The 15,459-nt window shown below is 45.4% G+C and overlaps 1 protein-coding gene across 2 annotated transcripts in view; it reads right to left on the bottom strand.

Annotated features, from left to right (window-relative positions):
• Positions 1 to 15,459, bottom strand: part of LOC116986433 (integrin beta-1-like) — a 136,216-nt gene that overhangs the window by 30,152 nt on the left and 90,605 nt on the right. For both annotated transcript variants that reach the window (XM_033041972.1, XM_033041979.1), the window contains exons 11-12: positions 9,214 to 9,422; positions 1,472 to 1,710 (exon numbers count right to left, since the gene is read on the bottom strand). In XM_033041972.1, the coding sequence (XP_032897863.1) occupies positions 1,472 to 1,710; positions 9,214 to 9,422 (448 nt within the window). The remainder of the gene's footprint in view (positions 1 to 1,471; positions 1,711 to 9,213; positions 9,423 to 15,459) is intronic.

The raw sequence follows: 15,459 nt of genomic DNA, 5'->3' as shown, positions 1-15,459 counted from the left end.
CGAGAGGGTCACGTCTCTCAGTCTGAGCTGTGAATAACACTGAACACATGTCTACTAAACTGTGAGTGGTTTTACTGAGCTGTCAGTGCCCTTAATGTGGTTTGAAAATATAGTTTGGAAATGCTAAAGATGTGTTGCCTTTGGTTTGGAAATGCTAAAGCTGTGTTGCCTTTAGTTTGGAAATGCTAAAGCTGTGTTGCCTTTGGTTTGGAAATGCTAAAGCTGTGTTGCCTTTGGTTTGGAAATGCTAAAGCTGTGTTCCCTAATTAAAGTTGTCTTGCTTAATTAAAGTTGCATTGCCTAATTACAGTTGCCTTGCCTAATTAAAGTTGCCTTGCCTAATTAAAGTTGCCTTACCTACTATATAATTAAAAGTCTAATCTTGACCACTCCCTGTTTGCGCTTTATATTGTTTTTAGAAAAAAAACTACCTTGTACGGCTGTGATTTTTGGCCATCTTACTGTCCTCCTCCGCTCATCAGGTGCTAGGGATTTTTCCCATCGATGAAAAGTAAAAGCGTTATTAGTGTTTAAAAAATGGTGAGATTCTCTCTCCTGTCAATCACGCCATGAAGGCCACGTCCCTTCTGGTGAGAGGGGGGGAGAGACTATAAAACCCAGAAGTGGCTCAGTCTCTACAAGATGGAGGAGGGAATGGTCACAACTCGCTGTCTTTAGTGGCGTTGCACCCTGCTTGAAATGGTATGAAACTGCACTTGAATTTTGTGGCCTTGCACCCTGCTTGAAGTGGTAAGAAACTGCACTTGAATTTGGTGGCCTTGCACCCTGCTTGAAATGGAATTTCAGGGAATAGCCGTGAGCCAACTGCCAGCCCACCAGCCGTGAGTGAGTGAGCTGCCAGCACAACAGGCTTGAGTGACTGAGCCGCCAGCGCAAGAATCCATTTGGCCCACAATGTCCATACTAGCCCTCTGGAAACCAGTCCCTTCAGCCCACAACACCCATACTAGTGCTCCAGAAAGGCCCTCCCCCCCCCCCCCCCCCCCCCCCCCCCACTGGCCACCAATATTGGAATTGGTGGAGAGGTGGAATATTGCATTGGGGGACCAGCCCTCCCGTGTGACGCTGGGACCTAACGGGTCCCACTTAGTCTATTCGCTTTATAAAACTTTGGTTAGGCTACATTTGGAAAATTGTGTGCAGATCGGAGAATAAACTTTTAAAGGGGAAAGTTGTGCTCAGAGAGTGAAAATAGATGCCTGAACGTACTGAGACGGGTGGATTTGCAAGCAGATCTAATAAGAGGCTTTTAGATAAACACTTGAATGTGCAGGGAATGGATACATATGGATCATGTGCAGCTAGAAGGCGTTTGTTTAATTTGGCATCATGTTCAGCTCAGATATCGTAGGCCAAAGGGCCTGTTTTTGAACTCTTCGATGTTCTCTGTTCTAAGTACATTGTGTGAAGAGTGAATTCTGGAAGGTTATTCATGATGTTGTATACTTACCTCCACAAAGCAGGCCATCGGATCGATAGCAACTAAAATTGTCACATTCACAATATTTGCCGGATATTCTTTCATCAGGGTTTTCCCTCTGTCTACACGCACATTCCCCACAGACACAATCCCCTTTGCCACTGCAGATTAGAGATGTGTTATCGTGCCTACACGAAGCGTCCGCATCCTCGATATTTATTTCATCAGCTCTGCATTCACAAAATTCCCCAAAATAACCTTCGCTACATCTGAAAATGAAGCAGAAGAATGTTATAAGCAGCATCAGTAAACTACAAAGCTGTCTTTTGGAAAAACCCTTTGCGCTCAAAGCAAACTCAATGCTTGCATTTAATTCGAAAGGGCTTGCATACAAAAACAGGGATGTAATGGCTGAGGCTCTATAAGGCGCTGATCAGGCCACTTTTGGAATATTGTGAGCAATTATGGGGACCATATCTGAGGAAGGATGGTGGATGGCTCTGGAGAGGGTCCAGAGGAGGTTTAGAAGAATGATCCCAGGAATGAGTAGGTTAACCTATGATGAGGGTTTGTCGGCACTGGGCCTGCACTCACTGGAGGTTTTGAAGAATGAGGGGGGACCTCATTGAAACGTACAGAATAGTGAAAGGATGTGGAGAGGATGTTTCCACTAGTGGGAGAGTCTATGACTAGAGGTCACAGCCTCAGAATTAAAGGACATTCTTTTAGGAAGGAGATGAGGATGAATTTCTTTGGTGAATCTGTGCAAATCTTTGCCGCAGAAGACTGTGGATATTTTTAAGCCAGAGATTGATAGATTCATGATTGGTGCGGGTGTCAGTGGTTAAGGGGGGAGAAGGCAGGAGAATGGGGTTAGGAAGGAGAGGTAGATCAGCCATGATTGAATGGCAGAGTAGACTTGATGGGCCGAATGGCTGACATCTGAAGAAGGGTCTTAACCCATTCCTTCTCTCCAGAGATGCTGCCTGTCCCGATGAGTTACTCCAGCATTTTGTGTCTATCTTCGGTGTAAACCAGCATCTGCAGTTCCTTCCTACACAAACTCTAATGTCTGCTGAAAGACAGTAAACACAGAGGCTGTATTTAATTTATTCATGAAAGACATGACTCCATATCAGATAGACACAAAATGCTGGGGTAATTCAACGGGACAGCATCTCTGGAGAGAAGGAATGGGTGACGTTTCGGGTCGAAACGGTTCTTAAACAGCATCCTTCTTACACACTGACTTCGTGTCAGACATGGAGCACATCAGAGAAGGTGCTGGTGACAGGAACAGGCAAGGAAGGTGCTGCCTGGGGAATGATGATTTTCCAAAACTAAGTAGCGGGACAGTCAGTGATGAGATTAATTGCAATGGGCCCCCTTGACAATTGTTCACCCACCCTGGAGTGGGATATGATTCCTGAAGCTGTGAGATGAGGGGGGATGATTCCAATCCCCAACCTCGAGTCCTCAAGTGGATTTGGATCATTATCTCGCACCAGGTAAGGAGGGAGATTTGGCAGGTTTCTAGGGAGCACTCCTACTATCCAAGTGCGCAAGTACCAAAGGTGCCCTTAGTTCACTGTGGTATCTGCTACTGGGTTGGCAAACCTAGACTCCGAGATAAATCCTGTGGAACAGTTTCAATGTGACCAGACACTCTCTGTACAATCTTTCATTGGGCCACCTTCTCAATTCTCCCAACCTGCCCATTTGAACTTCCGAATCCAATGTGCAGCTATGGGCACGTGCATGGGCCAAAGCTCTGCCTGCCCCTTTGTAGGGTACGTCGAACAATCTTTGTTCGAGGCGTACCATGGCCCTATCCCCAAACTCTACCTCCGCTACATCGACGACTGCATTGGTGCAACCTCCTGCACCCATGTAGAACTCACTGACTTCATACATTTCATCACTAACTTCCATCCGGCTCTCAAATTCACCTGGACCATTTCCGACATCTCCCTGCCGGTTCTAGACCTCACCATCTCCATCGCAAGTGACAGACTACTGACCGACATCTACTATAAACACACTGACTCCCATGGCTATCTGGACTACACTTCTCCCCACCCTGTTTCCTGTAAGGACTCCATCCCCTACTCCCAATTCCTCCGTCTACACCGCATCTGCACCCGGGATAAGGTGTTCCAAACCAGGGCATCGGAGATGTCCTCATTCTTCAGGGAACGGGGGTTCCCCTCTTCTACTATAGATGAGGCTCTTACCAGGGCCTCTTCTATACCCCATAATTACGCTCTCACTCCCCATCCCCCCACTCGTAACAAGGGCAGCGTCCCCCTTGTCCCCACCTCCCACCCTACCAGCCGTCACATACAACAAATAATCGTCCAACATTTTCGTCACCTCCAACGGGATCCCACCACTGGTCACATCTTCCCATCTCCTCTCCTTTCGGCTTTCCGTAGAGACTGCTCCCTCCGTAACTCCCTGATCAATTCGTCCCTTACCACCCAAACCACCTCCTCTCCTGGCACTTTCCCTTGCAACCGCAGGAAATGCTACACGTGTCGCTTTACCTCCCCCATTGATTCCATTCAAGGACCCAAGCAGGTGCGGCAGAGGTTCACCTGCACCACATCCAACCTCATCTATTGCATCCACTGCTCTAGGTGTCAGCTGCTCTACATCGGTGAGACCAAGCGTAGGCTTGGCAATCGCTTCGTCCAACACCTCTGATCTGTTCACATTAACCAACCTGATCTCCTGGTGGTACAACACTTCAACTCCCCCTCCCATTCTGAATCCGACCTTTCTGTCCTGGGCCTCCTCCATGGCCAGAGTGAGGCCCACCGTAAACTGGAGGAGCAGCACCTCATATTTCGCTTGGGTAGTTTACACCCCAGTGGTATGAACATTGACCTCCAATTTCAGGTAGTCCCTGCTTTCTCTTTCTTTCTTTCCCCTCCCCTTCCCAGCTCTCCCACAGCCCACTGTCTCCACCTCTTCCTTTCTTCTTCCCACCCCCACCCCCCCCCCCCCCACACCCCCACATCAGTCTGAAGAAGGGTCTCGACCCGAAACGTTGCCTATTTCCTTTGTTCCATAGATGCTGTCTCACCCGCTGAGTTTCTCCAACATTTTTGTCTACCAGCCCTTTTGAAGTTACTCCTTTCAATTTCTATTATTTGCTTCCTTTTCCAAAATGAGGTGCAGTGCATCTCATTTAACCGTATTGGAAATCATTTGTAGGAAATGCAATATAATTGAATTCAATGGACATTGAAAAAAAAAACACTTCCAGTGGTTAATTAAAAAAATTCTGACATATTGGGTAATATCAGCGGACATAGGTTTAAGGTGAGGGGAGAAAATGATTTAATAGGAATCCGCGGGGTAGCTTTTTCAGACAAAGGGTGGTGGGTGTATGGAACAGGCTGTCAGAGGAGGTAGTTGAGGCTGGGACATAGAAACATGGAAACATAGAAAATAGGTGCAGAAGGAGGCCATTCGGCCCTTCGAGCCAGCACCGCCATTCATTGTGATCATGGCTGATCGTCCCCAATCAATAACCCGTGCCTGCCTTCTCCCCATATCCCTTGATTCCACTAGCCCTCCCAACGTTAAGGAAGAGTTAGACAGGTACATGGATAGGACAGGTTTGGAGGGATATGGACCAAACGTAGGCTGGTGGGACTAGTGTAGCTGGGACATTGTTGGTCCGTGTGGGCAAGTTGGGCCGGAGGGCCTGTTTCCACGCTGTATCACTCTATCACTCTATGACTCCATATGAAGATGGTTATGGTTGTCTAGGATATATCTTACTAGGCCCACGACACCTTAGCAAGAGTTGGTCAGGCCAATGTCCTCGGTCAAAGCATCTTCAGCCGCTTTACCAATTAACTTATTTTGATACCATGTTGTTTTCTTTGGAATGTCAGAGGGATGGGGAGATCTGATAGAAGTATATACAGTTATGAGAGGCGTAGATAGGATAGACAGTCATAAACTTTATCCCAAGGTGGAATAATCAAAGACTAACGGGGATAGCTATGTTGAGAGGGGCAAAGTTCAAAGGAGATGTGTGGGGCAAGGTTTTTTTTACACAGAGGGAGGTGGGTATTTGGAACGCATTGACAAGGATATGATGATGGCATTTAAGAAGCTATTAGATGGGAACATGAATATGCAGATGTTGGAGGGACATGTATGATCATAAGATCATAAGTGATAGGAGCAGAGTTAGGCCATTCGGCCGAACAAGTCTACTCTACCATTCAATCATGGCTGATCTATCTCTCCCTCCTAACCCCATTTTCCTGCCTTCACTCCATAACCCCTGACACCCGTACTAATTAAGAATCTATCTATCTCTGCCTTAAAAATATCCATTGACTTGGCCTCCACAGCCTCCTGTGGCAAATAATGCCACAGATTCGCCACCCTCTGACTAAAGAAATTCCACCTCATCTCCTTTTTAAAGGAACGTCCTTTAATTCTGAGGCTATGACCTCTAGTCCTAGATTCCCCCCCCTCCCCCCCCCCCAACTAGTGGAAACATCCTCTCCACATCCGCTCAATCCAAGCCTTTCACTATTCGGAACAAGACAGAAGGGATTAGTTCATTTTGGCATCATGTTCAGCATAGACATTGTGGGCCAAAAGGATCTGTTCTTGCGCTGTAGTGTTCTACGTTCTTGGTTCCATTGAATACAGCGTTTTTCATTGAACGTGAGGTGCTGCAGGATCCCCACTCAATAATTGTTGTCCACATTATTTTAACTTTGATAACACCAGCATGCAGCAACTGTGGGGGGAAAAGCTAAATGTTTCTAAATAATATGCTCGGTGCCAATGGAAAATAAAAAATAAATGCTTGTTCTTCAAGTTTAGCTTCAACTTTTAAAAGTAGGTCAGAACTTAAAGATTCCAACATGGAAAGACCAGGCATGAAAATGCAGCATGGAAATTAGAGCTGGGCTTCCCATGGATAGTGAGTTCTGGCCAACTGTTTATCACCATGTAGTTGGATAAATAATAGCCACATAATGGGCCAATGTGGCTTTTTGTTCTGAGTCCGCTTCTCGATTCCAATTAATTCATGAGAAAAGCAGTGTTTATTGTCCATCCCTAATTACCGAAAGCAAGGAGGCAGTTTAGAATCCATTACATTAATTATTCTGGAGTGAGACATTGGCAGAGATGGAATTTTAATGATATTAATGGAATTTTTATGATAATCCAGAACTTTCATATTTAATATTTCATCAGTGACAGGAGCAGAATTAGGGCATTTGGCCCATCAGGTCTACACACCCGTACTAATCAAGAATCATTATGATACAACCCATTCAATTGCAGGTTTTATAATAATAATAATAATAATAATAATAATAATAATAATAAATGTATATGTATAGCACATTTAAAAATAGCTCATGCTGACCAAAGTGCTTCACATCAGTGCAGGTACTAATTTGATACATACAATGGTAGACAGACCCAACAATACATACATAAACTGTTTACAGCACCCCCTCAGAAATGCTAAGGAGTAGAAATAGGTTTTGAGTCGTGACTTAAAGGAGTCGATGGTGGGGGCAGTTCTGAGGTGGAGCGGGATGCTATTCCACAGTCTAGGTCAGGGGTGGGGAACCTTTTCATGTTGGAAGGCCGCATTAAGTTAGCTGTAATCTAATAAGGCCGCATCCAAAAAATTTCAATGAGATATACTTCAAAATGTACATTATTTTGTAAAAATCTAACTACTATGTACTAACTTCAAGAAAATGAAAAAAAATTGTTAATTGTAAAGCTAACTAACCGTTTAATGACTTTGTTGTGACTGTTTTTTGTGGGAAAGCATTTGAATATTTGGTTGCGACATGGAGGTACGCAGTTTCAGCTGATCTTCTAGATGGGTTTCGGTCATTTGTGACCTTAAGGGCGTCTTGATTTGGGTTAGGTAGGAGAACTAATTCGTAATTAGGTAGGAGATTCCACAGTTGCACCATCGAGAGTCTGCTGACGGGCTGCATCACAGTCTGGTACGGGAACTGTTCTGCCCACAACCGCAAATCACTACAGACAGTGGTGAAGGCGGCACAGCACATCACTGGCAACTGTCTCCCGGCCATTCAGGACATTTTCCACCGGCGGTGCCTGCGGAAGGCACACAGCATCATCAAGGACCACAGCCACCCAGCACGCAGACTGTTCTCCTTGTTACCGTCAGGCAGACGATACAGGAGCATGGCTGCACGTACCACCAGGCTGAAGAACAGTTTTTATCATCATGCCATCAGGCTTCTGAACTCATAAACACATCATATATGTTGATTATTTTATTTATTATTGTCTTTTACCTACCAATGTCACTTTTATCTTATCTTATTTTATCTTATTTTTATCCTTGTAATATCATTGCTGAGGTGACCCGTTGTCTTGTCAAACACATTTCATTGTCCCATTGACCCTGTGTTAACCTACATATGACAAATAAAACTGAACTGAACTGAACGTAGATTCGCAGCAATAAGTGGTTGAAAAGCAAGAAAGCATTTTTCGTGCATGTTGCCAAAGACGTGGGTATTCTATTGCATTTTTCCATATTTCAATCGGATTTTTCTTAGCGTCAAATAAGGACATTAAAATGTCATCTTCTGAGAGCTCAATCAATTCCATCTGTAGCTCTTTAGGAGCCTTGGACACATCAACTAGGTGAGGTTGAAATGCTAATTTAAATGCTAAAAAATGCTAATTTCATTGAATCTTCTTTTACACTTTGGTATTTTAAATACTTTCATTTTAAGATTAAATTAAAAAATAATGATGAACAAAAACATATCAATAAAAATAAAAGTCTGAAGAAGGGTTTTGACCCGAATCGTTGCGTATTTCCTTCGCTCCATAGATACTGCCTCACCCGCTGAGTTTCTCCAGCATTTTTGTCTACCAATAAAGATAAAAGGATTTGTTCCACAAAATTTTGATTCATTCAAAAGGCCGATCGTCCAGAATCAGTACCGCCTGTTCCTGCTTTCTCCCCATATCCCTTGATTCCGTTAGCCCTAAGAACTATATCTAACGCTCTCTTGAAAACATCCAGTGAATTGGCCTCCACTGCCTTCTGTGGCAGAGAATTCCACAGATTCACAACTCTCTGGGTGAAGAAATGTTTCCTCTTCTCAGTCTTAAATGGCCTACCCCTTATTCTTAAACTGTGACCCCTGGTTCTGGACTCCCCCAACATTGGAAACATTTTTCCTGCATCGAGCCTGTCCAATCCCTTAAGAATTTTATATGTTTCTATACATATAAACATCTACCTGGATCGACGGTCCAGGATTCTGGATATTGATCTATGCTACTGTGGCTATGGTCATGAACCACACATTCTTATTACAGCTCCAGATACAAGAGGGTGCAGATGCTGGAATGTGGAACAAAAACTACTTGTCGGAGGAACCCAGCGGGTCGAGTAGGAACGGAACCGTTGACGTTTCAGGTCAAAAACCTGCAATCGAACCTAGCGTGGAGAGGGAGAGAGAGAAGGTAGCTAACAGAAAGAGGAGAGGGGGAGTGGTGAGGAGGACTCACTATGACCTTTTATACAGGCTATCTTCCCTCACCACTCCTGTCTTGATGCAGGTTTCTGACGCACAACACCAACAATTCTTCCCCTTCCATACACCCACCGACCCTCTAAACACATCCAGCAGATTCCTATGACATTTCGCATTACATTTAATTCTTAATACTTCCTACTTCATTTAATGTCTGGATAAATTGATAGATAAACCTACCTACAGGCTCCACACACAAGAAGTCCATTACCATGGATACACAGGGAGCTATTCGCCATTCTGTTTCTGTGCTTTTCACAATCACAGTCACACGCAAACTTCAGTGTAATTTCAACATTCGTGTGAAATCCCAGTGGTTTAATTTCGATAGCTGCTGTCCGCTCATTGTCTGGGCATGTTTTGGCTGTGATACTTATAGTGAATCGCACCTGAAAAAAAACAAGTGATGTATTACAAATACTACCTATTTCACACATTACCGGAGAACAAGCTTTGGCTGCATGAAATGATCAATACGGTCCATAGTTACATTAGCAAATTTGCAGATGGCACAAAGCAGGGTGACAGTGTGGACTGTGAGGAGGATACTATGAGAATGCAGGGTGATTTGGACAGGTTGGGTGAATGGGTAGATGCATGTCAGATGCACTTTAATGCGGATAAATGTAAGGTTATCCACTTTGGTGGCAAAAACAGGAAGGCAGATTACTATCTAAATGTTGTCAAGTTGGGAAAAGTGGAAGTACAACGGGATCTGGGGGTCCTTGTTCATCAGTCAATGAAAGTAAGCATGCAGGTACAGCAGGCAGCGAGGAGTCGCATATAGGAGCAAAGAGGTCCTTCTGCAGTTGTACAGGGCCCCAGTGAGATCACACCTGGAGTATTGTGTGCAGTTTTGGTCACCAAATTTGAGGAAGGACTTTTCGCTATTGAGGGAATACAGCATAGGTTTACAATGTTAATTCCTGGGATGACAGGACTGTCATATGTTGATAGAATGGAGTGGCTGGGCTTGTATACTCTGGCATTGAAGGATGAGAGGGCATCTTATTGAAACATATCTATACTATTACTAAAACTCTCATCTTCACCACTTCCGGTCTGCGTTGTAATTAAATTTGCGCAAAAACGCTACCCTATATCGCTAGGACTTTTTCGCCACCTTACTCACCATTTTCCTCTGCTCCAACCTATCAAGTTTTGTTCCGATCAGTGAAATAGGTGAAATGTTATGAAGGTTTAAAAAATCATGAGATTAGTGGATTGGTCTTCTCGCCTGTCAGTCACCATAAAGGTAACGCCACTTCCGGCACCCATTTGAGAATAAAGCCCCGGATTTGGGCTGAGTAAACAAGCTGTGCTGATTGAGTCCGCAATTGAGTCCCCCTCCCCCATACCACCCCCCCTCCCCCACACCATCCCCCCTCCCCCACACCACCCCCTCCCCCACACCACCCCTCCCCCACACCACCCCCCTCCCCTGCAGCACCCCCCCCCCCACACCACCCACTCCCCCACACCACTCCCCACCCCCCTCCCCCACACCATGGTGGAATATTGCATTGAGGAGCGGGTTGCATTGGGGGACCAGGCCTCCCGTGTGACTGGGACCCAACGGGTCCCACTTAGTCTAGTAAGATTATTAAGGGGTTGGACACGCTAGAGGCAGGAAACATGTTCCCGATGTTGGGGGAGTCCAGAACCAGGGGCCTGAATAAGGAGTAAGCCATTTAGAACGGAGATGAGGAAAAACTTTTTCACCCAGAGAGTTGTGAATCTGTGGAATTCTCTGCCTCAGAAGGCAGTGGAGGCCAATTCTCTGGATGCTTTCAGAGAGATAGAGCTCTTAAAGAAAGCGGACTCAGGGGATATGGCTAGAAGGCAGGAACGGGGTACTGATTGTGGATGATCAGCTATGATCATATTGAATGACGGTGCTGGCTCGAAGGGCCGAATGGCCTACTACTGTTGTCTATTGTCTATTGTTTCATTGGGATATCAGGCAAAGATCCAGATGGCAAAGATCTGCGGTGTTGAAAATGTTATGTTAATCCTGATGGCAAACAAGATGGCGCCAGTATGTGGGCACAAGATGGCGTCTTAGCATCATGACTGTTTGCATGCCAGTCCCAGTAGAGTATCTGCTAATACACACAAAAAGCTGGAGCAACTCAGCGGGTCATGCAGCATCTCTGGAGAAAAGGAATGGGTGACGTTTCGGGTTGAGACCCTTCTTCAGACTGAGAGTCATGGGGAAAGGAAAACAAGAGATGTAGACGGTGATGTGGAGAGATATCGAAGAAATGAATGAAAGATGTGCAAAAAAGTAATAATGATAAAGGAAACTGGCCATTGTTAGCTGTGTGCTAGGTGAAACCGAGTTACAGACAATGAGACTCAACAAGACAACTTTGAAGCTGGTACGACTTGGGCGGGGGTGGGATGGAGGGAGGGGGGATGCAAGGGTTACTTGAAGTTGGAGAAATTAATGTTTATGCCGCTGGGCTGTGAGCTGCCCAAGCGAAATATGAGATGCTGTTCCTCCAATTTATGCTGGGCCTCACTCTGACAATGGAGGAGGACAGGACAGAAAGGTCAGTGTGGGAAGGGGGAAGGGGAATGAAAGTCTTTGGCCTGTTTCCTTTATCGTCATTACTTTTTTGCATCTTTCATTCATTTGTTCTACATCTCTCTACATCATCGTCTATATCTCTCGTTTCCTTTTCCCCTGATCTCAGTCTGAAACAGGGTCTTGGCCCGAAACATCACCCATTCTTTTTCTCCAGAAATGCTGCCTGACCCGCTGAGTTACTCCAGCTTTTTGTGTCTATCTTTGGTTTAAATCAGCATCTGCAGTTCCTCCCTACACAGAGTATCTGCTAACATCCATTATAATCGTTCTACTCTTACACTAACAATGCTCTCTTTAATGTCCTTTCAGGTCTGGCCATTCTCTGGCTCTCCGGGCAAGACGACCTCCCAGAACGTCTCCTGGACCCACGTGGACCTGATCAGTGAGGCCTACCGCGACCAACAAGACATGCGACCTATCACCCTTCAGAGCCTCCAACCATCTCAACCAATGCTCGTTCCACTACTGGAGCTGCCGACCCCACGACCCCACTTCTTGTCTGAAGAAGAATCTCGACCCGAAACGTCACCCATTCCTTCCATCCAGCCAGGTCAGAGGACAAAGATTTAATAGGAATCGGAGGGGTAACCTTTTCACACAATGGGTGGTGGGTGTATGGAACAAGCTGCCAGAGGAGGTAGTTGAGACTGGGAATATCCCAAAGTTTAAGAAACAGTTAGGCATGTACATGGATTGGACAGGTTTTATAGGGATATGGACCCTCCTTGAGGATGGACATTCTTGCTATTGAGGGAGTGCAGCGTAGGTTTACAAGGTTAATTCCCGGGATGGCGGGACTGTCATATGCTGAGAGAATGGAGCAGCTGGGCTTGTACACACTGGAGTTTAGAAGGATGAGAGGGTATCTCATTGAAACATATAAGATTGATAAGGGTTTAGACACGCTAGAGGCAGGAAACATGTTCCCGATGTTGGGGAAGTCCAGAACCAGGGGCCACAGTTTAAGAATAAGGAGTAAGCCATTTAGAACGGAGACGAGGAAACACTTTTTCTCACAGAGAGTTGTGTCTGTGGAATTCTCTGCCTCAGAGGGCGATGGAGGTCGGTTCTCTGGATGCTTTCAAGAGAGAGCTAGATAGGGGTCTTAAAAATAGCGGAGTCAGGGGATAGGGGGAGAAGTCAGGAACGGGGGTACTGGTTGGGGATGATCAGCCATGGTCACATTGAATGGTGGTGCTGGCTCGAAGGGCCGAATGGCCTACTTCTGCACCTATTGTTTATTTTCTATTGTCTAAGCCCAGGGAGGGGGGACTAGTGTAGCTGGGACATGTTGGCCGGTGTGGGCAAGCTGGGCCGAAGGGCCTGTTTCCACACTGTATCACTCCATGACTCAATGGTCCTTGAGGGGCCATATTCTCCCCCAGGTTACTCTCTCTCTCCCCAAATATACTTACAATCTCTTTGGATTCGACGCCTTCTCTGACAAAGTTACCTCATATCTATTTGTTGCCCTTCTGATTTATTAAGTATTATCCTGCGTCCCTTCTCTGCTTCAGGGATTCATTTGATTCCAGCTGCCTGTAGCTAACTCACGCCTCCTTCTTTCTATTGACCAAGATCTTAATATCTTTTGCCATCTACGGTCCCCACCCTCTGTCAGCCTTGCCCTCCACTTGAACAGGACCATGCAATTCTTGAACTCTCGCTATCAGCTGGGAATTACATCATATGTGCGTGGGATGATGATTTGGGATGTTTATTTGGTGACTAGTTTAGGTAAATAGTGTTTTCTGTAGAAAGAGATGAAAGGTAGCTTAACTAAATGTGTTTTTTAAGCTCGTTAATATATTTTAATGGATAATGTTTTATAAAACTGTTAAACTGATAATTGGTTAGGCATTATAGATTTCTTGCTACATATGGGTGCTATTGATTTCATAAGTGTGAGGAGCAGAATTAGGCCATTCGGCCCATCAAGTCTACTCCGCCATTCAATCATGGCTGATCTATCTCTCCCTCCTAACCCCATTCTTCTGCCTTCTCCCCATAACCCTTGACAGCCGTACTTATCAAGAATCTGTCTATCTCTTCTTTAAAAATAACCATTGAATTGGCCTTCACAGCCTTCTGTGGCAAAGAATTCCACAGATTCACCACCCTCGGACTAAAGAAATTCCTCCCCATCTCCTTCCTACAAGTACATCCTTTAATTCTGAGGCTGTATCCTCTAGTCCTAGACTCTCCCACTAGTGGAAACATCCTCTCTACATCCACTCTATCCAAGCCTTTCATTATTCTGTATGTATCAATGTGGTCCCCCCTCATTCTTCTAAACTCCAGAGTACAGGCCCAGTGCCGTCAAATGCTCATCATATGCTAACCCACTCATTGCTGCGATCATTCTATGTTCGAAGAAGATACACCTGTCCTACACCTTCATTCTCACCTACATTCATAGACACCAGCAGCTATTCCAGGTGAGACAGGGGTTCATGTGCACCTCTCTCAACCTTGTTGCTTGCCCTTTCCTCTGCCCTCCACCCACACTCTGTACACACACATTCCCCCCACTGTTTCTCACCATCCCAGTTACTCTGCTCCTCTCCCTTCATCAGTGTGCTCATCTCCCACCCCCAAATCCCCCATTTCCATTTTATTCACCCTCTTTCTCCTCCCCTGTCACACATGCCCCTTCCTCCAGCATTACATTGCACTCCTCTTCTTTCCTTGTCTGACATCTATTTGTCTCCTTTTCACCTCTAGCCTTTGTCACTATTCCAATCAAGTTCCCTCACCTGTATCCACTTATCACTTAGGATAGACTTAAGGTGCAGGAGTAACTCAGCGGGACAGGCAGCAGCTCTGGAGAGAAGGAATGGGTGACGTTTTCACGTCGAGACCCTTCCTCTTGTTACTGGCCAAGATTGGTCGCAATCCCCAACTCCCTTTTCCAGCTTCCTCCACCACTCCACGCAACATGAAGAAGGGCCGCGACCCAAAATGTGGTCTGTCCATTCCTTCCACAGATTCTGCCTGATCGGCTGTGTTCCTCCAGCACTATGTATTTTGCTCTTGCTCCTGTTGTTGGTTTGCTTCTCGCTTCAATGAATTTGGAAGATTTTGTGGAGGGAGCATCAGTGGTATTTTTTCCAGAGCTTTGATGTGCCTGTTGTAGGTAGTCCATGTCTCAGAAGTAGAAAGGGTACACACGTTCATAATATGTTTAATGTTTATTGGGGGAACCTATGACCCTCCTGACCCAACCTTGTCCTCTATCCCTGACCATAAGTTGTCTGAAGAAGGGTCTCGACCCGAAACGTCACATATTGTAATGGTGTGAGCTGCGAGGAGGATGCTATGAGGCTGCAGGGTAACTTGGACTGGTTGGGTGAGTGGGCAGATGCAGTGGCAGATGCAATATAAAGTGGATAAATGTGAGGTTATCCACTTTGGTGGCAAGAACAAGAGGGCAGATTATTATCCCCCATTGTGGGGGGATGTTCTTTATGTTTAAAACTCTTATTAATGTTATGTCTGTATTCCTTCTTTATGTGCTGCAAAATGGCAAGAAGCATTTCACTTCACTACACCTAGGTGTATGTGAATGTGACCAATAAAATACCTTTGATACCTTTGATATTATCTGAATGGTGTCAGATTAGAAAAAGGGGAGGTGCAACGAGACCTGGGTGTCTTGTACACAAGTCACTGAAAGTAAGCATGCAGGTACAGCAGGCAGTGAAGAAAACTAATGGCATGTTGGTCTTCATAGCAAGAGGATTTGAGTATAGGAGCAAGGAGGTCCTACTGCAGTTGTACAGGGCCCCGGTGAAACTGCACCTGTAGTATTGTGTGCAGTTTTGATCTCCTAA

Source organism: Amblyraja radiata, chromosome 2 (assembly GCF_010909765.2).
Source record: "Amblyraja radiata isolate CabotCenter1 chromosome 2, sAmbRad1.1.pri, whole genome shotgun sequence".
Lineage (NCBI taxonomy): Eukaryota > Metazoa > Chordata > Chondrichthyes > Rajiformes > Rajidae > Amblyraja > Amblyraja radiata.
The sequence above is the reverse complement of the archived record's forward strand: the minus strand, read 5'-3'. Positions and strand labels throughout refer to the sequence as shown.